Source organism: Catharus ustulatus, chromosome 5 (assembly GCF_009819885.2).
Source record: "Catharus ustulatus isolate bCatUst1 chromosome 5, bCatUst1.pri.v2, whole genome shotgun sequence".
Classification (NCBI taxonomy): Eukaryota; Metazoa; Chordata; class Aves; order Passeriformes; family Turdidae; genus Catharus; species Catharus ustulatus.
Window position 1 is genome coordinate 11,311,028 of NC_046225.1, and position 24,443 is coordinate 11,335,470.

The 24,443-nt window shown below is 41.4% G+C and overlaps 1 protein-coding gene across 1 annotated transcript; it reads right to left on the reverse strand.

Moving 5' to 3' along the window:
- Positions 1-7,505: 7,505 nt before the first annotated feature.
- ABCG2 (ATP binding cassette subfamily G member 2 (Junior blood group)) lies at positions 7,506-20,481 on the reverse strand. Its single transcript, XM_033060461.1, has 15 exons — positions 20,276-20,481; positions 18,927-18,986; positions 18,351-18,465; positions 17,486-17,638; positions 16,917-17,074; positions 16,379-16,530; positions 15,847-15,951; positions 14,650-14,900; positions 12,923-13,005; positions 11,991-12,080; positions 11,266-11,390; positions 10,209-10,363; positions 9,396-9,485; positions 8,601-8,695; positions 7,506-8,120 (listed from the first exon to the last, which is right to left on the reverse strand). The coding sequence occupies exons 1-15, from the start codon at positions 20,479-20,481 to the stop codon at positions 7,970-7,972; spliced, it is 1,989 nt and encodes a 662-aa protein (XP_032916352.1). The 3' UTR covers positions 7,506-7,969.
- Positions 20,482-24,443: the final 3,962 nt, after the last annotated feature.

Genomic DNA, 24,443 nt, shown 5'->3' on the forward strand with positions numbered 1-24,443 from the left:
CGTTGTGCCTACACTTGGTTTGTTTATAAAGGAACATGAAGAATCCTACATTTTGTGTTGCTTTTATCTCATACCTTATTTTCGGATTATCTAACAAAGAGAGTAGAGGGTGTAAATGAACACAGGGGACTGGGCTGATCCTACTGCTTCATTTACCCAAACAGTCCTTTTATAAGACTTTATTTCACATTTGTGTTTCTGCAAATGCACAGGTCTGCTTTCTGCTATTTCAGGTAGAAATAACTGCTAATAACTGTCTCTTCATTACTTGCTGTGTAATTTAAGTATTTTTTTTTCCCTATTCCCCCTTTATCTTTTCCCTTGTTTCAGGAGCGAATACTACAGCATCTGGAGGGTTTGAATAGAGCTTGGAAAGCCCAGGTTCCCATAGTTCTCTCTGGACAGCTGTATTAATGAAACTGTATTAATGAAAACTGAATGATTAATGTAAATACATCTCAATCTTCAATGAAACACATGCATACCGAATTTATTATGTGTATTAAACCTTTAGTCAATGGACCATAAAAGTCACAGTGTGTGGGAAGTGGGAACTTTACTTTCTTTCTTTCTTTCTTTCTTTCTTCTTTCTTTCTTTCTTTCTTTCTTTCTTTCTTTCTTTCTTTCTTTCTTTCTTTCTTTCTTTCTTTCTTTCTTTCTTTCTTTCTTTCTTTCTTTCTTTCTTTCTTTCTTTCTTTCTTTCTTTCTTTCTTTCTTTCTTTCTTTCTTTCTTTCTTTCTTTCCTCTCCTTCCTTCTTTCCTCTCCTTCCTTCCTTCCTTCCTTCCTTCCTTCCATTTTGTAACAGTGCTGATTTTGGAAAGTTTCTTCTGGAAGTGCAGTTTAAGATGCGTATTTGTGATAACAGTTTTTTGTAGTAATTCTTCCATGTCCACAGGCATTACTTGGATGCCTTGTATATTCCAAGATTATTCTCCAGTAAATCTAAACAGGAAGAAAAACTTGGTCAAGAACCTGAGGAAAAGGGGTAAAAAGTTTATGATAAAAGGTCTGCAAACAATTGTCATTTGTATAACAAGGACTTCCAGGTTTTAAGCGCTGATCATGCAAAATAGGTGCAGAAAGGTGGAGTGACATCTTAATGGTTCAGGTGACTAAGTTCTCTTTTATTTGTGCCACCTCACAGTGATGCCTTAACACACACGCAGCTGCTTCCAGCCTGGAGCAGAGGGCTGCTACAAACATGCTGGTTAATCACCAGTAACACTAAAACAGCAGTGGCATTACAAGTTTTCCTTGGATTGGGGATTCTGGCAGCTCTTCTGCTTTGCTTCTACTCCAAGGAATACTCAGGGATACTGAAACTGCATCCCAGGAGGCAAAGAGCAGCAAACTTGTGCCTAATTACTTGTGCCTGTAACAGGCCTGAATTTGGATGAAGTGTGAGAGCAGATTTCCTACAGCCAGGTGTTCAGGTGTTTTGGAGCAGGCCAACCAGAAGTGGGGTGCCAGGAAGGGAGCAGGAAGGGGTTTGAGATGTGGGGAGTGTGCTGGGTTTGTGTGGCTCTCCAAAAGTCATCAGTAATAAATGCAGTAAGATTGCCTAAGGACCTATCATGACAGTTTACTTTAGCCACAGTTTTGCTGGTGACATTTTGACAAAAGTTGAGACCAGTAATTGCATTCGAAGTCATGGAAAGAGTTAAAGATTAGCAGAGACTCACAGGAGACAAAATGCTCTATAAGGAATTCATAAAAAACAAATCAACAATATTCAACTCATACAGAGTTAGAATTAGTTTTAACTGCTGTTCAGTTTTTAAGACTTCTAGTTTTGAAAAAAATAATTTCCATTGAGAAGAGTTAGATTTTGTTTTCTGAGAGGTCATATTTGAGGTATTCTGCCAAAAAAGCCTGTGTATGCTGCTTTTCACTGTTGCACGTAGAGTGGTGTGATGTAAACTCTGAGAAACACTCAGGAAAAGAGTGCTCCTTTCAGGCTAAACCTGAAATTACCGATTCATTCCAAGGTCTGAGGTAAGCACACTTCTGTACTGCCATCAGCTTTTCCTGGAGCCAAGGATGCTGTCAGACTGAGTTCCCCAAGTCACCAGTTTCAGATGTCTGTGTGCAGAAAGATGCAGCCACGAGAAACTGCTGCAGAAAGGCAGAGCTGGCAAGCACTGGAAAGAAATTTCCATTTCTCTCAGTGTTCCTGTGATACCACAGCTGTGTAATAAAGACCAGCTGTGTTTCCTGGCTTAGTTATTTGAAACGGTTAAGTGAAGAAACAGGTTTGACAAGGGCTTTAACTGTCTTAACTGGTTATTATTTCATGGCCAGTAAGAAGAAGAGGGAAAAGTGGACTGGGAGAGGAAAAGCATTTGTATTCAGGAGACTTCTCCCTTTTTTTTATGGCATGGGAAGATGAAAATAAGGTCTACCGAACTAATTTTTAAAAAGAAGAGAAGATCATGTCTGTAAGAACCATAATCAGAGATTATTTAGCAAATAGAAGTGTGTCACATTGAAGACCCAGGGGAGCAACTCCAGGAGTCTTTGTTGAGATTGCTGTTATTTACATTATGAGATTATACTCTCTCCTCCTGCTATATAGCTTTTGTGCAAGAAGACACAACTGAACACAAAGTGAGCACTTACACATCCCTGAATGCCCTAGAGGCAACAAGTTGATGCTTATAAAAATGGCATTTACCAGTCAATATGAGGAAACTGTTCACTTTTTTTTTTTTTAGTTTTCTAAATTACAATGTTCTCTTTTAGAAGATCATTTGTACAAAGTGTACAGAAAACCTGGCACTGTAGCAAGGAATACTGAAATCATTCATCCAAGAAATAAAAGTTTGGATACTTGTAGTGTTTGTCAGCAACCTAGAGAAAATTTACAAACTGAAAACATGTAACTACAAATCCATAATAGGGATCATTTGAGGATGTTTGTCTCACCTTGGACTGGTGCTGGTGTGTGTCCAGAAACAATCTCCAGCACATTACCTGCAGTGCAGCTATGCAGAGCAGGGAATTGCATCCTCAGCCCTTGACTCTGTGCCCACTGGGTCAGTGGAAAAGTAATCAGAAGGCAGGTGGCTATTTCGTAATACTGGGGAGTGAGAGTAATTGCAGCATTGTGTTTTTGAAGAAGCAGGGTGACTAAGATTTTGGCAAGGCAGCTTTCTTGAGAATGAACCAGACATGACTCAAAACCTTATGGAGGCAAAGATTATTTCTTTTGAAATATGAAGGAAATACATGAAATTAGAGAAGCAGAGTTTACTTATTTTAGCAGGCTGGGTTAGGCTGCCCTTGAGTCTATCCATTTGTTTCTACATGTAAATAAACTTGTTTTGAGCTCTTAACCTATAACTATAATCTATATTTAGTCTCTGAACACAAGAGATAGACATATATAAATAAAATTTTTTGTGATGTTGCTATATTAATTGTTTTCTTTATTCCTTCTCGAGTGGATATATTCATTATCATTATTGTTTGTCAGCTTCCAGTGTCCACCTGACATAAATTCTGTGTCTTTTATGGCATTTTTTTCAATCCTTCCTCTGTACTGGGGCAACACAGAACTGCAAACCTTTTTGTTGATTTATTCTCTGCTTTAGTGGGATGCCACTCTACAAGCACATTTCTCAGTGCCTCCTGGAAAACCCAGATGAAACAAATGTCTTTCCTCACAGGTGGTTAGTGTCCAGCCTACAATGCTCTTATTTTGTCTACCAGCACAGAAGTCAAGAAAGATGATGACACCTTTTTTATGCAGCCCAAAGCATCCAGCCAGTGGTAGGGGCTTCATCAGTAAAACATGTAAGTCCATGGTGAGAACTGGAGGGTCAGCAAGCACTCAGGCACTTGTTAAATCTTTACTTTAACAAATACAATTTATAAACCCTTGGTATGCTGTGAAAAATAAGTCACAATCCCCAAGTCAGGGTCATGGGCCTTTTACATGTGTCATTTGAAAAGCCAGCAGCCTATGTCATGCAGTTGTCCAAGTATGTTACAGAATTAATTAAACAGCTCCCTATCAGTTTTGAAAATAAGGCAGTAATTCTGAAGATGACATTTGTTTTCCATACTGTCTATGTATGCCTTCTGCCTCCTCACCAAAAACCATTCATACTGCTCTCCCTCCAGGCTTACTAACCTGCTTCACATTCCACTGAAATAATTCTTTATTCCAGAAGAATTCCTCCAATAATTGATATTATTGATTATTAAATATTTTTAGCACAAAGAAGATAAAAGAGTAAAATTGAATACCAGTGATTTCATTTTGCCAGTGCCCTTCTGCATATTAAAAGCTTTCAATTAATACAGTTTTATTCCTTAGGCAGCTCTTAGCATTAGGTTGCCTTTTCTTTTTTTCTTCTTCTTAATAAAGAAATATAGAGCTTTTTCAGGTTCCTCTGAATTATGACATTCCAAACCTGTGTAAGTTTTAAATATTCTTCCTAGGACATGACCACTTCAACTGGGTGATGTATTAGCTGGATCTAGCCAGTTTGCTGTTTGTTCTCGCCTTCATGAACTTTCACTACAAGAAAAAAGCAATTACTTTCAGTTACTGGCACAGAAAATACCAAAAACTTAGTTTCTGTACTGAAAGCAATAAAATTTAGAATTATTATCAAAAAGTTTTACTTAGACTAATTGAATTAAATGAGTTTAATAATTCCTTAGAAAGCAACAATCCTCAGCTTGTGATTTATTTTAATTGAAGTTCAGACAGAGAGAAAAATCTTCAACAAGACTGAATACTCTAAAACCTAACTAAAAGTAAAAAATTTTAAAGTTTTCAAGAGCCCAGATTAAATCACTTGCTGTCAAAGTGTAAGCAAACTAAGGAGGAATTTTCATACATGAAAACACATTTTCAGTCGAGTTAGTGATATAATCAGAATCATTAAGTTCTATACATCACACTTTTTTACTGCTAAATGCAAATGACAAAAAGCTCAGGAAAACAATGGTATCAGGCAGTTCTGTCATTTTTAAGCTCCAGCAATGCATGAGTCTAACACCATAAACTACTTGATCCTGGTACCCTCTCGCTAAGATCCTGCCGAAAAGAGCAAATGTCAGGGCTCATTCAGCTCCTAAGCCAGCTGCAGTGGGAAGCAGGGATCATTTCAAGACCAATTTGGAGCAGATTAATGAAAAAAAAATGCTTAATGAGCCATGTACCCTTAAAAGAATGCTGGACAAATCCAGCCCTAATGAGAGTGGGGAGATGAAAAAGATTGTGAGAAACAAGTCAGGACCATTAACCTTGGGCTGTGAAGGAGGTTCTTGAGAGCCTAATTCTTGTCACAAGGTCAAGCTTTTACAAAGCAATTATTAAGGATCTCCATAGTATCAACATACAGGCACACACACGTACTCAAAGCCTTTTAACCTCGGGGATTCTGGACTAATTTCCCTTCTCCTAATAATCTTTCCCCCCACTGCTTACACTGCTTGTAAAAGAGCACGTCAGGGTTATTGTAGGGATGGATGATGTGTCTCCTGCCTTGTGCAAGCAATGGAGTTGTACTAATCTGCCCCAAACTAAAGGGGAGAATCAAATATACCAGAGAATAATACAATTTTGGGGTTAGAAAGGACTTAAAAGATCACCTAGTGCCAACTCCCAGGCCATGGGCAGGGGCACCTTTCACTAGGACATGTGAAGTGCAGTGCTGGACAAAGAGAAAAAAATCCTTAATTTTAAGCCTGTAGTGTGACAGAGAAGTCTGACATGACTACTACTATAATTTCTGCCCATGCAACTGAGGTATAGAATTTTACAAGTTTACAGAGTTAAGTGTTGGACAATACTGGAAGAAATATTTCTTTTATGTAAATACATTCTTGTAGATTACCAGCTGCTGGAAGAAGTAGTGGGAAACAAGAAAAGTTTAGGAGTTTTGTTGTAAATATTATCTGTGCAATACAATGTCAAAGCCATTCAGAATGTGAGCAATTCAATTTATTTTGATTATTTCCTTTCTCAGAAACCACTGCTGTACACTGAAATTGTTTTATTTTACAACTGGAACACAGTCTATGTGATCATGTTTACAATTTGTTGAAATAATAAGGACCAGCTACATTTAGATGGGCTGTAGATTTCTACATTTTTAAATCCGGGATGATCTTTTTTTTCCAAAGGCAAAAATTCCACTTTCATTTCTTTGCAGTACCAGGATCTGGAGTTCCTGTCAATTTTTTTAAATAACCACATACCTGTTACTGTTATAAGTTATATAGTTATATATATACAGTTATAGTTATAAGTTATACTAGTTATATATATATATTTATATAGTCTCCTCACTGTTTCCTTCTGCTTAAAAAGGGCTAAGCTAAAGGTACAGAACCCTCTCTGCCAATGTTTGTGCTCTGAAGCTTTCATTTTCCCCAGCAGCATGACATCTTACCAACAAAACAATGCAATAATTATACTGTGATCAGATCAGCATGAAACCTAATGTCATATGTATGGAGATGTTAAATTTACAACCTATGTGAGCTGCCCAATAGACAGAACTACAGTCATTCTTGAGGAGTGGTGGAAGTGGAGGCAGAGAGGTCTTGAGAAGGTGCAGGGTCTAGAGAGGAAGCAAGTGAGGAGTGGCTGAGGTGTTGAACTTGGTCTGTTCAGCCTGGAAAAGAGGGGACTGCAGGGAGGCCCCAACTCATCCACAACTTTTACATAAGGGGAAGAGGAGGGGCAGGCACTGATTTCTCCTCTGTGCAGGCAGTGACAGAACCTGGAGGGAATGGCTGAAGTTGTGTCAGGGAAGTTTTAGACTGGGCAGTAGGAAAAGGGTTCCTCACCCAGAGGGTGTTTGGGCACTGAACAGACTCCCCAGGGAAGTGTCACAGCACCAAGCCTGACAGAGCTCAAGAAGTGCTTGGACAATGCTCTCAGGCACAGGGGACATCTCTTGGGGATGCCCTGTGCAGGGCCAGGAGTTGGACTGGATGATCCTTGTGGGTCCCTTCCAGTTTGGGGTGTTCTGTGTTTCTAAATCTCTTGCAGAAAAAAGGTCTTGTCAGGTTTTTTTTATGACCTACACAAATACTGCAGGAGCAAAAAGATCAACAGTAACAACCCAAGAAAGAGCTGTAAAATTGTCTTCTATTCATTTTTATGCATTTACTATTGACTTTGCAGATAAAGAAGGAGATGAGCTAGCATTGCTGCACGAGGCCGGGGAAAAGCTGCCAGAAAGGGAGCGCTGCAATCTATGGACTCTTACCATCCTGTTTAGTCATGCACTTGAAATTGGTCACCATAAAAATGACTAAGAACTACTCATGATAGCAGCACTAATGGGACGGGGAAGGTGACTTGCAGTTGTGCAGAGGAAATACAAACTTCAGGACAAGGAGTATGGGAACTGGCACTGTAAGTAAGAACACCTTTATTTTAAAAAGCAGTGCTTCTACCACTTGAGTGAGCCAAGAAAAGCTTGATGGTATCAATAAGTACAGTCTAGAGCAGCAATGATTCCCAAATAAAAAAGAGCACTAGGATGGAAGGGATTTTGTCACTGTCTCACATATTTTGTGATCACATAAGCAGCTGAGACTGTGTTGGTGTCCTGATAAGCATCACTTTGGACTGAATTACTTCCTAGTGAAGATAGGTGCTAATTAAAATATGGAACCACGATTTTTTTCTGGTTAAGCCACTAAATATTAGATATAGTGTTTGACAAGTTCACAGCTAGAACATGCCAAAAAACTGAATCATCTCTTGAAGAAATTAATAGCTGTACACTTTCTGGTGGCAAAGAGGAGTGAGCCATGCTAGACATCTTGACACGGTAAATTAACAGGAGTATTGCATATACAGGGATGGCTTTCATGTTGTTGGCTTGGGTAATAACAGAAGTACAAAAAAAAGGTCTTTTTAAAAATCATCAACTCAATTGCACAATTGGTTCAGCAAGCTGCTGAACAGTGGGAGCTGCTTCTTTCCCTCTGGTTTTAGGAGAACTTCTTCATGAAGTGCAGTTTGAGGTAGGCAATGGTGAGGAAGATCAGCGTCATGCAGGCCAGGGCCACGTGGTTCTGCCACAACCCCCAGGTGCTCCAGTCGATGCCTTGGCTCTCCAGATACTGCTCTCCAGTACATGTTCTACAGATAAATACACACACATTGATAAGCTCAGTCCCTTTACAAACCAGGATCTAGGAAGATCTCTAGAAGTTGAAGTGTGGTTGCACATGTGTAGTAGGTGGGCAAACACCAGCTGTATGGCAGTGGTTAATTTTGCATTTGTAAATTTGCTTTTCTCGTAGCTCCAGTTTGACATAGGAAGTTGAAATGGATTTTGTGGGGCTGTACAATTGTGTGTGTGTGCGTAGCTCTCACTTAATTTGAGGAAAAGTAAGAAGCATCATGCCAGGTATTTCTAGTGTTATAAATACTAAATATGACAGCAAGCAGGATGTTCCATGCAGTCAGAATGCAAAAACCCAGTCAAAGATTCCTTTTTCATGTAAAAACTCACAGATTCGCTGGTCATCAGTGAGTATCTCTGATACTCAGACTGATGTTCTAGGGTTTCTAAAGTTCCTGATGGTGGCATTCATCTCAGTGTTCCAAAATACTTACATCATGTCTGTCTGTCGATAGGCAGTCTCATTGCTTAAACCTGTGTTGTTACTGCCACAGAAATTCAGACCAACCAATTCATTGATCTGTAAAGCCTTTTTAAAAAAAAGAGAAACAATGACAATGGAAATTAGTAGGTAAAGGAGTGATACACTAACAAGAGAGATCTAATGCAATTAAAATTCATTCTAAAATGTGCTGGTATCACTATTGTATTTGCCAAATCCCCATTTCTAGCAGAGTAGCAGAGTTCTTTTCTTCTTCTAAGAGAGGAATGTATACAGCCTGTACACAGCTGGTAAAGCATGCACCACAATAGGCTTTACCACCTCCCCCAGGCACAGGCAGAAATAAAGAGAAGCCCAAATTTCTCTACAAAACATCACTCTGGCTTAAATCTTCACAAATTACGAGAAGAGCTTTAGCCTGACAAGTTTTTGTTTGATTGGTGGAAAAGACAAATAGAAGATTTTTACTTTTTTGGGGGAGGATAACTTTGTTCTTGACTTTGAAACATTTCTGTCCAGCTGAAGTCCAGTAGATGTAGTAGTTGTGTCTTTCACATAAGGTGTATCCAAATTACAGAAATGAGCTCTTCTAAACAGCAGTGTGTGCTGGTTGCTGAGAACCCCTTCTTGTTTCAAGGTATTGCACAACACTCCAAGGCTGTTGTACTTATTTAGCTTTCCTTTTGCTCATTAGGCCATCAATTTGAAGATTTCTTTATCATGGTTAAAGACATTCCTTCCTAGCGAACCATTTCCAGGTTTGTACACAGGAAATCAGAGCACTTACTGTCATTCCATATCGAGGGATGCTAAAGTATTTGAGCCAGGAGAGCCAGGACATGACACTTGTGAGATTGACCAGCAACCCAGAGAAAATCTAGAGGCAATAATTACAGGAAAAAAAGCCACAACAACAACAAAAACAGATTAAAAATTACATGCTCTTATCCTGTGTTCTTCTCTAGCTCTTGACTGCTTCTTCAGATACAAAGGAATGGGAAAGCATTCCTAGAGGAAGAAACTCTTCCAGCAGAAGGGCAAAAGGGATGGATTTATATGTTACCAAGCTTTTGGCCATAAGCTCGGGTCCTTTCCCCAAAACAAGTAACAAGGAATGCTTTCCCCTGTGCAGTAAACCCACGAGCTTCCTGTCTGGGGTCCCACATGGTTCACATGCACTCTCTGCTGCTCCTTAGTGTGGGACTGCTAGTGGTGTCAGAAAGCAGGGGGCTGCAGGTCATGTTCTCAGCCACACACATTTGCCTTTCACAAAGTTAAGGGAGAGAGAAGGAAATGTAGCCCTAAGTGGCTTTCCTACTTCCCAGACAGTTTTCTGTCTGCCAGAGCCACAGAGAAAAAGGGGAACCACTCTCCTCCTTACAATCCAACCCTCCAGCCTCCCACTTCTCGTTCATTCAAAGGACAAACCAGAATATTCCACCCCACAGCATCAGGATACCCAAATCAGACAAATCAGGACATGTTGACCCCAACAGACTTTTTGCAGAGTTCAGCTGAACTCCATGCTAGTAGGATTTCTGGATTTCAGCATTTTGGGGATTTCATGTACAAGCCTAGCGAACTGAACAGTGCTACTCACAATCATAAAAACAAATGCCACGGTCATGAGTAGGTTTGCTATGGCGACCACGCTCTGTCCTGCTGCAATGGCAAGGGCCATGGAAGTGGCTGTGTAGGACACCATCATAAGGGTGAACATCATTGTAAAGAAGGCTCCTACTGTTGGTTTCAAACCTTGAAGAGCAGAACAAGAAGGGTTTCAGAATGATCCTGCTGAAAGCTCTGCCATTGCCTCAACACTATCCTGAAATTCCTAGTGTGTCCTGCTTACAAACTACTCCTTGTCTGCCAGCACAGGCTGTGTCACTGAGACCCAAGGCTGCTGTGGTGTTTGTGACAGCCCCTATGTGTCTGTCCTGCCAGTGGAAGACAGGATGAATAAGTAGTATGCCCAAAGCTGCAGTAAGACTGAAGATGGTAGAATGTGTACTGTGCTTCACTCTTCCGAAGTGGCTGCAAGTTGTCCATCAAAGGAAAATCTTGTAGTGCACTTCCATGAGCAGCAGCTGTACAGCATTTCACTGGTTTCCAGCAGAGAGCTCTCCTAAAAACCCAGCAGCCTTGAGGTGGCTATGGATTCAGCAGCAAGGTCTGCTTCCCTCCAGTTTCAGTTTGAGAGCCTCTTGCTGATGTGGCCTTGTTTCCTATTCCTTAGGGAAAAAACCTCAGACCAAAGCCAACAACTAATAATTCACACAGTACTAAGATCTTAAAACAAAACTTTTTCTTTTAGGTGTTCTTGCAAGGACCAGAAAATTACCTTGTAAGAGTCATCAGAAGCCAAGAAGGCCATAAATGAAAAGGAGTAAATCAAAACTATATAGTAATGGTTATGACTTCCTTCTAGGGACAGTGGAGATGACACATCACAGGTTCTCTGATGAATGCTTAAATCTTTGTGTCTTTTCTGTAGAAAACAATAGGGTGTGCTGAAAGTAAGCTCAGCAGCCACTGCCACACCAGTGCAGGGCTTTAGCCTATAGAAATACCCATGTATGCATACACATCTATAAGATGCACGTGCCATGATGATTTATGGAGGGGGATGGAATGAGACTGTGGGAGAACACACTTGCCTAGCATGAAGTAAACTATGCAGGTGAAGATGATGCTGGGCATAGTCCTTATGGGTATCAAATCAGCCATCAGCTTTGCTATGAAGTATGCAGATGTTCTGTAGTACCCACTGATATATTCATGTCTGAAACAGAGACAGCACATTAGAAATTCAACCACAAAAATCAGTTTGATTTTCACCTCTTGAAAAGCAAATTTTAGCTCAAACTGGAAGAAAATCTTTCATACTTAGGCTGTAATGCCACTGTCCAGTAAGCCTACACACTATAGAACTGGTGATAGTTTCATATGCAAATGAACATGGGTATTTGTGCACATAATTTTTAGTGTTAAATAAATTTATGTGTCATGTCATCGAGACAGAGAGGGTAAAGTCTGAATAATTTTCATATTTTATACAGCATAATAGGCATAGCCTTAAAGATGTTAGATGATATTTATTGCCTTCATTAGCAAGTCACAAGCTTATTAATCAATGCCAAAACTGAGTATTCAAGGGGTTTTTTTCCTACTGTGTTAATAATCTTAAACTCTGAGTAATTTGTAATCACAGATATCTTTTGGGGCATTTTCAGACAGCTCACTAGCAGGCTAAGAGCACATTTGCCATGAGCACTATCAGTGAAATAATTTGCAGATTCTGCACTGGCTGTACTTAAACGACATTCACAGCATGTCAGACAAACTCAATGAGCCTGGTAACCTTTCTGTATGTTTTACTTACATAAATATCTTCTTTTCCACAACGAAGAGTTCAATAGCTGAGACGCTGCTGAAACACTGATTGGTGGTCAGAAAGAACATTGCACCCACTCTGAAAAACAGCAAAACAGTGAGCTGTTATTTAAAATGGGATGTAAATGCAGTGTTTCCACAACAGAGTACATAAATCCACCTGCAGTGCCTGAAGTTTGGCAGTGTTTGACCTCCCATCCCAAAATCCATGGGAAAAATCCTGGCTATGAGTCTGAGTCTGTAACAAGCCTGACATAGATGTGGTACAGTCATTATTTGGTTTTGGCATGCAATGATAGCACATTCTCTGGTGCAGTCAAAAGATAGAAAATCAAATGAAGGTTTTCTGAGGTGTTGTGGTTTGGTTTTTTTCTTAATGTAATTTCCTGACACATAAAAGATTCTCAGATTGTGAGGCGTTTGTCTGCATTTGGGGAACCAAATAAACAGTGTGAGAAGTAGTTTTCACTTTTTTCACAAAAATTTAAGGCATTTCCTACTCATTTTAAAACTGGGCTGTTTTTAAACAAATGATATGAAGTATTTCAGGATTAAGAACCCAGATATTTCATAGTGGCAAACACATGTGTCAGGTCAGGCACACACAGCTGTCAAAATGATACATAGAGCAGCATAATTTGAAAATCTCTTACTGGTGGTAAATACAAGTGTGTGAATAGAAAAAGTTGCAAGATGGCAACTTTAGTTACCTTCATTTATGTAGGCACAAGCCTGTGTGTTTTAACCCTCTCAGTTCTGCAGGGAGACTTTGCTAGAGGAGCAAAATCACATCCTCACCTCCAAGTCACACAGGCTTGGCCTTACTGACGTGAAAAGAAGCATTTGCTTTAAAGAGATATTAAGCTCTTTTAAAGGGAGCTTTATCTAATTTTTGAATATGCATTGCCTAGACTGACTAACCTGTTCTGTAGTCCAGCACGGTTTTCTTCAAGTCCAAAGAAAATGGCACCTACAATCAGTCCCAGAAAAGCTGTAACACAAAGCTAAACGGGAAAAAGAGAAGGGGAAGTATCATTCTCATTGCTTCAAAGGTTTTCCTGACAGCCTGGATGAGGATGACAGCTGATTTTCATGATCCACAGTGTGTAATTAATGGGCTCTATCATGTATCTTACTCCTGGAACTGTTTTCAATGAGATGCTGCAACAGGGCTACAAATATGCTGATATTGCAGTCTGTAACTCTTTAAATAGCAGAGATAACAGCTGCCTCAAGGACGTCACTTGAAGACTGAAGTGTGTGCATCACACTTTTTTACTGCTAAATGCAAATGACAAAAAGCTCAGGAAAACAATGGTATCAGGCAGTTCTGTAATTTTTAAGCCCCAGCAATGCATGAGTCTAACACCATAAACTACTTGATCCTGGTACCCTCTCGCTAAGATCCTGCCAAAAAGAGCAAATGTCAGGGCTCATTCAGCTCCTAAGCCAGCTGCAGTGGGAAGCAGGGATCATTTCAAGACCAATTTGGAGCAGATTAATGAAAAAAAAAAAAGGCTTAATGAGCCATGTACCCCTAAAAGAATGCTGGACAAATCCAGCCCTAATGAGAGTGAGGAGATGAAAAAGATTGTGAGAAACAAGTCAGGACCATTAACCTTGGGCTGTGAAGGAGGTTCTTGAGAGCCTAATTCTTGTCACAAGGTCAAGCTTTTACAAAGCAATTATTAAGGATCTCCATAGTATCAACATACAGGCACACACACGTACTCAAAGCCTTTTAACCTCGGGGATTCTGGACTTGTTTTACCTCCACACAGCCATTTATTCACTCATTATACAAAACATGACGAAGATAATTTATACCCCTGGCTACAGGCCAGTTTTTCTATTGGCCTCTCCAGAACTGCTGAGAATTGCATTGGGAATTTTGGTGGTGCTGTGGCTGCAGAGTTTGGTCCATGAATTAGGGGATTAGTCACTCTGCAGAGGCCAGCAGGATGATCCTCACTTTTGAAAGCAATGTGCAGCTCTGAAGGAGTCAACACTTTAGGAGCTGATCCTTCTAGAAAAAGCACCACAAGACAGCCAGTGATTATCTTTCATGGTGGGTGTTGGATCCCATTTTGGAATTCATGACACCTTATCCAGAAGACATCCTCACCAATATGAACAGTGAAATGGCCAAACAGCACACGCATTACGAGACTGCAAAAATATTTCTGTAGTTCAGCCAACTGGCAGCCCTTCATTTCGTGCTGAAGTTTAATTAAGTAAGCAAATGCAGTCTGTTAACTTTTCCTGGCAAGGGAGAGGATTTGAGGCCAAACCCCACAGTTCCAAGCCTGGACAATTAGAGTTAAATTTGAAGAATGTTCTTGAACAAATGCATGAAACTACTTGGGATGTGATGTGCTTTTGGTTGGGAGCAGCAGGGTACCCTGCTGGCACAGGTCTTGCCTCCCAAAGTCTTTCAGTAGTCCAAAATTAATTACTGATCAGTCCCACATTTGGGAGCATGGAGGACATCTTCCATCCCCAGATTCCTTGACCCTGAGCACTCTTTCTTCAGAGACTTACTGCAGTCAAAATATCAAGAGGAAAACCATCCCGGTGACTTATCTAATAATCCAGGAACTAAATAAATTCAGTGTATATCACAAAATTATAGATAAAAATAGCCTTACCTGGGCTATGGAAGCCTGAGGGTTTCCTATCAGGTTTTTGAATGTGCGCCTGGACACCCATTTCAGCTGGTGGAGGAAGGAATTGGCATATGTGATTTGCCGGAAAAGTCCTCTGTTTTTCTTTTTATTTCCTGAAGAAATGCTCTCTAATTGTGCTTTTGTTTCTCTGTAGTAAGCAGAGTTGGAGTATTTTTCTGCTAATTGCTCGGCCAGATTTTTATCATATTCAGAGTATTCTTCAGTGCTCTCTGCTGAAAAGATTTAAAAAAGCAGAAGAATTGAGATGCTCAGTAGTTCCAGCGGTTCACTGCACTCAGTCCCACAGCAGACAATTCAAAAGAGTTGGCATAAATCAGACCAGACCTCTGTGTTTGTGTGTCCCTGTCCCACAGGCAGCAGCCTCTCAGCTCTCTGACCAGGCAAACCCTTGTACAGCCTGGCAGCAACATGGCTTTTAATCAAAAAGTCATTTTTTACAACCCCTTTGCCCCCAGAGGTTTCTGTAAGTGATCTGTTGCACAGATCTGATGACATAATCCTGGACTTCCCAGACTTTCAGATCCGGGTAATCCTGCCTGTGTCTACTTTGGTCATAAATAAATTTCAGCTTTTTTTCTTAACTAGAGTACAGTGTGAGCTTTTTCCAGTGACAGATGTGATGTGTGTTGCCAGCTGTAATATTTGCCAGACCCTGATCAGAGAATTTTTGTTAAATGGTGGCTGCTCCTTTGGTAAAGGTATAGTGAAACTCTGGGCACTCAGTATATTCATTACTTCATTTGCTTTTTCACTCCTGTGAAAAGAGAGTGGCAGCAGAAAAGTATGAGAAAGCGTGCTCCAAAAAATAGGTGAGAGCTGATTTGTTAGTTTGGGGGTAATTTCTGCCTTAGCACAACTCCAGGGAAATGTCAGGTGAGCAGTGGTACCCTATCTCTACCCTTTCCCATCCTGCTCTGAGGAAGGAAAACAGTAATTTTCTAAGAGAAAAAATGTCCCATTAGGTAAAATAAGGACACAATTTGATGTCCTTAATAGGAACAATTGTCCTGGTTTATTATCTCTGCCTCTGCAGGATTTCAGCTGGTTTGCCTGGAAGACGAAAGAAGCTCTTTCTATATGCTGAGAGCTACCAAGAGTCTCTTAAATTCCCACTCCCACACATGTTAGGATAACTTGGCTCAGCTCTGGGTTTCATACCTGTGTTATTTCCATCAGCCTTGTTCATTGCCACGGCGGTGGAGTCTCCGTTGATGACATCCAGGAAAAAGTCGGCAGGGTTGTTGTAGGGCTCGCACTGGTAGCCTGTGGTGACAGTGACACCGTGGTGACAGTGTTAGGAGCCCTGGGGTGGCCAAGGGCTGTGCTTGGCTGTCAGGAGCAGAGCCACACATGCTGCCCATGGAGCAGCCTGCACCAAAGGCATGGCAGCCTTTGGAAAGTCCCTGCTTTCCCAAGGGATGAGTGGCACTGCTGGGCAGCACCGTCAGCAAAAGCAAGGTGACAGCAGGCAGTGTGCTCTTCCCAGCCCTACCCTGGGCTTTCTCTAATGCAGGAACAGCTCACCCAAATCCACAAGTGGCTCAAGAGGAGAAACACCCAGAGAAATGCTCAGCCAGTTAAAATGCTGGGTTTGCTTGGACACACCGTGTCCAATCCTGGCCCAGCGCTATCGGCATTTCACAGGAATTGGTGCAAACCAAAGGTTGGCCCTGCTGGAAATTGTGCTCACCAATGGACTGGAAGTACTCGATGGCATTCTGGGCTGGCCCATGGTACAGCACTCTCCCTGCAGCCAGCAGCGTCAGGCTGTCAAACAGTCGGAATATGGAGTACCGAGGCTGGTGGATGGAGAAGATGATGGTCCTTCCTTGTTTTGACATCCTGCATGTGAAGAATGACAGAGGTGTCAGCTTTGCAAGTTGGTTCAGTGTTTAAATAAGAGCATTTGAAAGTTCATCTAAGTCTTGATGAAGTCTGATTAACTTGGTGTGCCAGAGAAGGGAGAAGAAAGTTTAAAAAAAAAAAAGAAAGAAAGAAAAAGCAAATATTTAGGTCATATTTACAGTGTGTGAGAAAATAATTCTCTCTTTGGAGTGAGAGAATTCATTCACTATTTTCCCTAGCCCATTCACATCCTTGGCTCATTGGTAAATAATTACATGTCTGAATTCCCCGTGTGCTCATTCAAAATGTAATTTGAGTCAAACCCAACTGAAGTATAGCAGAGTGGAGTGCTGGCAATGGGAAGCTGTTTCCAAGGCCATCACCTTTTCAGCAGCAGTAGGACAGCGTTAGCAGTGCTGGCATCAAGTCCCGTGGTTGGCTCATCCAAAAATAAGATGGCAGGATCCGTGATGAGCTCCATCCCAATGTTGGTCCTTTTCCGCTCTCCTCCTGACACCCCACGAGTGAACTGGGTACCAACCTGATAAAAAACAAGAAACTTGTCTTGTTTGGCCCAAAGAGAAATCCTTGAGCAAACAGCATCCTACCCACATGGCAATATTTGGGGAGAGTTGTCAGGAATTCTGGCCCTACTGTCAGGAACAGATGTAAATGTTGTCTCACACACAGCCTTGTTCTTACTTGAGGTCTTGTCTTTTTCTCCAACCACTAGCTCTCACCTTTCCCTTTCCTTTTCCCTGCAGTGTAAAACCATACAGCAGCATCAGCACAGCCTGTACTGGTCTCCACACAGAAATGTCACTAGTTATTGTATTACTGAAACAGCCTGTTGAAATTCACTTTTTTCTCTTTTTCAATCTGCCAAGATGAGCCACTTGGTTAATTGGTAAACCACTTACTATGGTTTAATTACCATGTTTACAGGCCTTACCTTGGAATCTGCCACTTTGCTCAAACCCAGCTCCTTGATGACCTGATTCACTCGTTCATTTTTTTCCTTTTCCTTCACTGACTTTGGCAAGCGGAGTGCTGCTGAGAACTTCAGATTTTCTCTTACAGTCAGGGTTCCCATCACCACATCATCCTTCATGGAAAAAAAAAAGGGGGAGATACTTGGTGGTTGCTCAGCAGCTTCTATATATTCATCTGTGAGCTGTATCTACCTATGTTTTATGCTGTCCTTTCATGCAGAGGGACAGTAGCAGCAGCCAGAACATGCAGCAAGCTGCATCCTCAATGCCTGTGTCAGAGCAGAGTGTGGATTTCATGCACATAATTATATCTGCCTTAATTCATAAACTAACACCGTATAGGAACAGCCTCCATCGTGCATGATACCAAAATGTATAAACGGCAAAGTATTAAAAACAGTCCCTTATGTATTCTTACCTTATCCAGGTTTTTTTGAGGAGCTGAGGGAGAGACTGAAGGGCTGAGGGGACCTAGTCATTATCACAGTGAGTTTGCAGCCTCAGCCCACCTCAGGTGAGAGCAGGGAGAAAAGAGGGAAGGTAAAGAGAGGCTGGGTCCGTGTGAGGTAGGGTGAAGGTGTTCCCAGCTTGTTTCATCAAAGGAGGAAGAGGGGGAGGTTTTTAGATACCATCTGCTTGTCTCTTGCAAAGGGAATCTGTCAGTTGTGGGAAGTTGAGATTTAGATGTGGTTTGAGAGACCACCTTTCTGTAACATGCTGACTGTAATTTTCAGGAGTTTCCCAAGATTCTTGACTCAAGGCAAGGTATTTGCAACACAGCAGCAACTTCTTACAATAGAATCCACAGTGACAAAAATGACTTACCTGTACTACGTACCCAGAGGTACATTTAAAGTTGGCAGGCTGAGGAGCTCCATTGATCAAAATGTCACCAGAGAGCCCATGGGGATCCTTCCTTGCAGCCAGGATGTCCAGCAGTCTGAAGGAAAAGTTGGTTGCTTTGTCAGATGAACATGCAGGCAAAGCTCTCTGAACCTCAAACCCAGCTCGTGGAACAAACAGCTACATAAAAGCAGATCACATTAAACTCTTGCAATCTAGAAAACCCCCAGTAACTTTCAAGGACTGGGTTTCTTTTGTCCTGGTTTCCTAAGGAAATGAGATCTGTACAGGTTCATGTCCATTTTTTCAATAATTTGAGTTTAACCTCACAGAATGGTGTATAAGGAGTGACTGCCAGCAAAGTGTGGACTGAAACTAAATTTCACCTTTCTCATATAAACTGATTGTCTTTTTTGAGTTCAAGTATTTCTCAGAAAACAATGAGACTTGCTCAGACCTAAATAAAAACTCAATCTTTCTCTGAAAGAGAAGTCCACTATGGCTAAATGTGTACAGTTTCATTTTCCCCTTGGTGTGATTTCTGTGGGGGGCACTTACGAAGATTTGCCACTGCCAGTGGGTCCCAAAATTGCATTCAGTCCTGGTTTCATGATGCCACTGTAAGACAAAACAGATGAGTTTTACAAAATAGTTAAGGTGGAGTTATTTCTTCACCTGTTTCAACTGCTAGGCCAGTGTAACCTGTCTGTACAGCTACTCTGCATCCATTAATTCCAGAGTTAAGGAAGCTGCCTAATCACAAGCAATATTTTTTATGATCAGACCTCACCTTAACTTTCATTCCTAATTCAAGAAAAACTAATCATCATATAGAGAAGACAGAACAGAGACATGACTAAAATGTAGCAAAATCTGTACGAGTATTTTTATCACATGGACCCCTACAAGAGAAGCACACATGTGCTTTAACCATACTCAGTTCTAAAGGTATTATTCTCTCAACAGGGAGAATAATAGTCCCTGTAGGCAAAATAAACTAGAGATTTGTTTGTACTTAAAATGCATTTGAGAGTTTCTCTGTATCTGACATTAAAGCCCCATGGAAGTCAAAAGCCAGATGGAAAATGTCATAAATCAACCATGTGAGACAACTGAGGTACCACAACACATGACTTTTGAGGAAAGCAACAAAGCCTTTGAGAGCTCATGTTTAGCAGGTGTGGAAATTCCCTGGGCAAAAAGCAGGATAGAGCCACACAAAAGGGTGAATGTTTATGACAGAAATTGGAGTTAGGGAGCTGAAAGTCATGGGTGACTTGGAATGGCATATTGTATGAGCCTTTGCCACTTAGTTTAACTACTGAACTGTGAATGGGCAAGTTTTATTCACTGATTATTGAACAAAGGCCATAATGACATGACTGCTTTACTGCAGTAGTGCTCACTGTTGGGGAAAAAAGCGCAAAACAACTCAACAAAACAATGCCAAAACCCCAGAAACCTTCACATCTCTTCAAAGTCAACCTAACCCTCACTTACATTAACATTTTAAGCTAAACCTCCCCCAAAAACTAACCTTTCCCACAGCCACCTGAGGGAAGGAGGCAGCCAGGGAGGACAGGCTGTTGGTATCTCAGCTGAACACCCTGGCACAGTGGGAGGATTGCCAGGGAGTGTAGAACCAGCAGAGCTGGCTGGTGTGCCCCGTGCTGATAGCAGCCAGGAGGGCTGTACCCCCAGGGCCAGGGGAATTGAGCTCCCTGGTGTACAGGCTCAGCCCAGGCACTGAGACCTGGGCTTAAGCACAGCTGACAGCAAACACAAACAATTTTTCTAAATCTTCATCTGCATGTTGTGCTGAATGGCTCAGTGGCATGAGTGAAGCTCTCTGGACAGAAATAAAACTTATACATATTCTAAAGGGATGTTTAAATTTAAATACGTACTTGACATCTCTCAAAACTTGTTTTTCGGTGGTTTTTCGGAAACACAGGGGCCCGGTCTTTGTCTTCACACGGTAGCAGATGTTGTGGAAGGTGAGCACGCTTCCTGCCCTGCCAGCCAGCTCTGGAGGGGACTGCCTTCCGCTGGGAATGCCATTTGTACCCAATTCTGGCATCTGAACGTACAGGTGTGGCTGGTCCTCTGCCATCTTAGTGTACAGGTGTGGCTGGTCCTCTGCCATCTCTCCTCTGGAAACAGAACAGGGGAAAGGGAAGGTTTGGTTAGGAAGAGGAGAGGTGTGTGTTTTGGATAGGAAGGTTGGATCCTGTGGCATCAGACCTGGAGAGGATGAGGAGCTGGGTCTGCCAGAGGTAAAGAGAGAGAAGATCCTGATGGTCTGGTAGGGGCACAGCTACCCACCCAGCACCTGGAATTCCTTCTCTGGGGTCTGCTTCTCCCACATTTCCTCACTTCTCTCTCACAGCTGCTGAGCCTTTTCTTAAACACGTCTCCAGAGAGGTTCTACCAACATCACTGACACACTCAACTTTGTCTCAGCAGCTGGAAGTGGCTGTGTCTGCCACAGCACAACCTCAGGATCTTTCCCACAGAATCCTCCCCTTCCAACTACCCCCCAGCAGCAGCACCTGGCCACAGGCAGAAACTGTTCTATTAATCTAAATAATTCTGCCCAGGACACAGCAACATGGAAGCTGACAGTAATTCTCTTCCTTGGGTTTGATTTCCCTGTGAAAAGTTGTGGAATAATTAAAGTAATCTCACCTCCCTCATCAGCCAGGCTTCTGCCTGTGAGCCATCCAGCTGCACAGGGGAGCACCCCTGGCTGTCCCCGTGCATGCAGACCTTTGTCCCCTTTGTGCTTCCCTAAGGGTCATCTGGGAGAGAGGTAGGGTCTGGCCATTCTATAAAACATGCTGACTCACCACAGTCTAATTACTTTAATTGTCACTATGGGAAATGTTAGCAATGCAATAGTTCATGGGAATCAAGAGGGCAGATGAGCAGCTGGGAGCTCTGAAGTGACCAGTCCCCTACCTCAGCACAATTCCACTGCTTACAGCGAGAAAGGAGACAAATTACAACAGTTTCAGACACGCTGAATGAATTTGAGAGTCGTTAGGAAAAAGAAAAAAAAAAAAGACAAAAACCATTTAATCTAACAGGCTCACATGGTCACATAAAAACCCAAACCCCAGCCCTTATCTTGTCAGTTTGCTAAGGTTGCTTTACAGACAGCTGAGCTCTCCTTGGTGGCTATCAGCACACTGAAACCTCTGGAAGTTCTACGTTCAGCAACCCGCCTATCCGCACATAAAGTCTGGTTCATCTGTCTCCCAGCGATGCTATCCCAAATCTAGCCCAAGATTGCCTCTTCTGAGAAAGCTGCACTCTTCTCTGCTGGCAGAAATACAAGGTCTTAATGTTTTAGTAATCAGTAATATTGCCCCAGTGCAAAGAAACCGTGTTTGAAATGTAATTACAATGGGTCTGGCTCGAATTGTAGCTGAAATGCATTTTGAATAAGCTGAACATCAATCAAATGTGCTACATTTAAAATACAGAGGCCTTTTACTGATAAACTGCACACACTCTCACTTGTGCCAGAGAAGGTTTACCTACCTGGAGGAGGACAGGTAATTTTATAAGGCTGTTTTCCCTGCATTTTCTGGGTTAATCTGTCTGGACATCAATCACTGCCTTTTGAAAGATGCTTTGAAAAATGAGAGATGTGCACTCAGAACTGCAGTGGGACTTGTCATGAAGTCTCACCAAGTGCTGAGCAGAGGTTTTCTGAGCCAGGCACCAAATACTCAACCACAGGGGCAACACCACAGGCAGGCATTAGAAAATCCCTTGAGCTGTTGGATAACCAAGCAGCACAAAGTGAGTGTGGAAGTCAGGAGACAATCTGACTCTGACCTTGATATATCACTACATTTATAAAGGTTTTTAGATCAGTATTTTGCTTGGTCACATTTTTTTCCTCAGCTTAATATTTCAGTATTACTGATGCAACATTATGAGCAAATGAGAAGAAAATGAGGTGGAGTTTGACCTCAGGTGTAATCAACAGAATGGTTACATTTTTCTTTGCTTCATTTGATTTTGCTGGGTTTTTGGTCTTTTTTTCCAAAAGACCAGCATAAAAACCTAGCTCAACACTTGCACTGAAATTTCTGAAGTGCTTTTCAGGAAAAAACACTTTTTTTTTAGGAATTAAAGAAAGAAATTCATTTTTCTGGACTGAACTGGACAGCTAGACAGTAAGCAGAGAATCAGAAACTGCTTTCACAAGTAAAGGATCACACTGCTTTTACAGTGCTGTTCCTAAGGACAGTCTGTCATTGTCAAATGTGGTCTATAAATCAAGTTATGATGAGATTGTACACTTCCTTGCAAAAATGTGTGTAGAAGCTACATAATTAAATCAGGCATGGGAAGAAGTACATATATCCATAGCAAACAGTCTCTCAATGGCTATTTAATACAACTGTCAGGGGAAACTTCCAGTACAGGAAAGCTTGATAACCCAAATTTCCAGATTAAAACAGCATTCTTTGCTCTTGTCACTTGGGAAAGCATTAACTACTGGCAGGTATGAGCAGAGGCACAGGATTCAGGTCTCACTGGACCTCTGGTTTAAGTTGTCACAGCCCTTCCTGGCTGTGAGGTGCTTGTGCCACTTGCAGGGACAGGGTGGGGTGCAGCACTGGAACACCTGGTACATGGATCTACCTGTGTTCTGCTCCTCCCTTCAGAAAAAAAATAAAAGGTGTATTGCTGCGGACATGACATTTATCAAAGTAAAAAAGCCATCTATTTCAAATGTTACATTAATACTGAAAATGACATTTCACACTTTCAGAGCTACCAGAATTCGTTGTAGAAAGAAATTGCAGAATGCTCATTCATTTAGAGCCAGAGTGGTTATTCCACTGTATGAAATCTGTGTTGGCTCCTCTCAAAGGGACATTCCCACTGCAAGGTCTCCACCACAGCAGCTCCCTGAGGTGGCAGAATGACTGGTGGGAAGGGGCTTGGGAAGTCCCAAACCCCAGCTTCTCCCTCGGAGCAGGGCTGGCACCAACATGGGTCAGCTGTGGCTTTGCTGGGTGATCCATGGAAGCCTCCCAGAGTGGCCATTTGGATCTCAGCTAACACTGTGCTGGGAGAAGATTAAGTGTTGACAGTAGAAATTATGTACACATGCTAAAATTAGGCATTTGCCTTGCTTTGCTTTTTTTGGATGCCTGTTTTTTCGCTGCAGTGTAAGAAGCTGTAGTGAGATAACCAGTTTGGTATTTTACAAATCAAACTTCCCATTTCTGATCTAGCAATAAGCTTCACCAGAGGAACAGAGGAGCCTGCTCCTCCACAGCTGATGTAATTGTCAGCTGTTTCCTCAGAAAGGGAATTTTTAAAACATTGCACATTGTAATTGTTTTAAAATAATTCATTGAGTTTAATGTGACCAAAAGCCATGAAACATTTTGAGTCAGAGCTTGTGCAGGACAAAGAAACAACCATGATAAATGTTAATTGAATAAATTTCTATGCAAACTTTAAATTAAGTTTCTCTCAGGCTTTATTGCCAATGGCTTACAAACATTTACTTTAGGGTGGAAATGAGCAGGACATTCAATGACAACATGTACTGCCTGCTGTATTCAAAAGTATTTGTTAATCTCAATAAAGTGTTTCATATTCTCATCATATCAACCCTGGGTATAGTGCACTTTGCATCAGCAAAATAAAAAATTCATAAACTCTGGAAATTTTGTTTGTTTTGCCAAATAGTTCTGAGATGTTTTTATTGCCAGTGATATCAGCATCATTTCAGGTCTAATAGAAAATCATTTTCTTCAGAGATATTTAGTGCCAGAAAATTTTGTCAGGAGACAAAGTTCTGGATCTAGAGATTTAACCTTTTATTAATGGCAAAATGAAAGTACTTTCTTAAAAACAGCCAAGAAATTTTTTTCCTATTGTTTCAATAAAATTAAAGTCTCAGTGCAGTCACTTTCCTGTGTATACTTCTGAGAATTGTAAAGTACAAAGTCTCAATTTTCCTACACACAGGGAAACTAAGCAAAACCATCAAACAACAAAATGTGCTACAAAGTTCAATCGATTCAAACACACTTGAAC

What these genes read in the sequence shown, in the direction of transcription:
- ABCG2 (XM_033060461.1), bottom strand. Translation starts at nt 20,481, where the DNA reads ATGGCAGAGGACCAGCCACACCTGTACGTTCAGATGCCAGAATTGGGT. An exon ending in CTCAGGCTTCCATAGCCCAG is followed by an intron (nt 13,006 to 14,649) that starts GTAAGGCTATTT and finishes TTTCCCGTTTAG; the next exon opens with CTTTGTGTTACAGCTTTTCT. An exon ending in TATCGACAGACAGACATGAT is followed by an intron (nt 8,121 to 8,600) that starts GTAAGTATTTTG and finishes ATTTATCTGTAG; the next exon opens with AACATGTACTGGAGAGCAGT.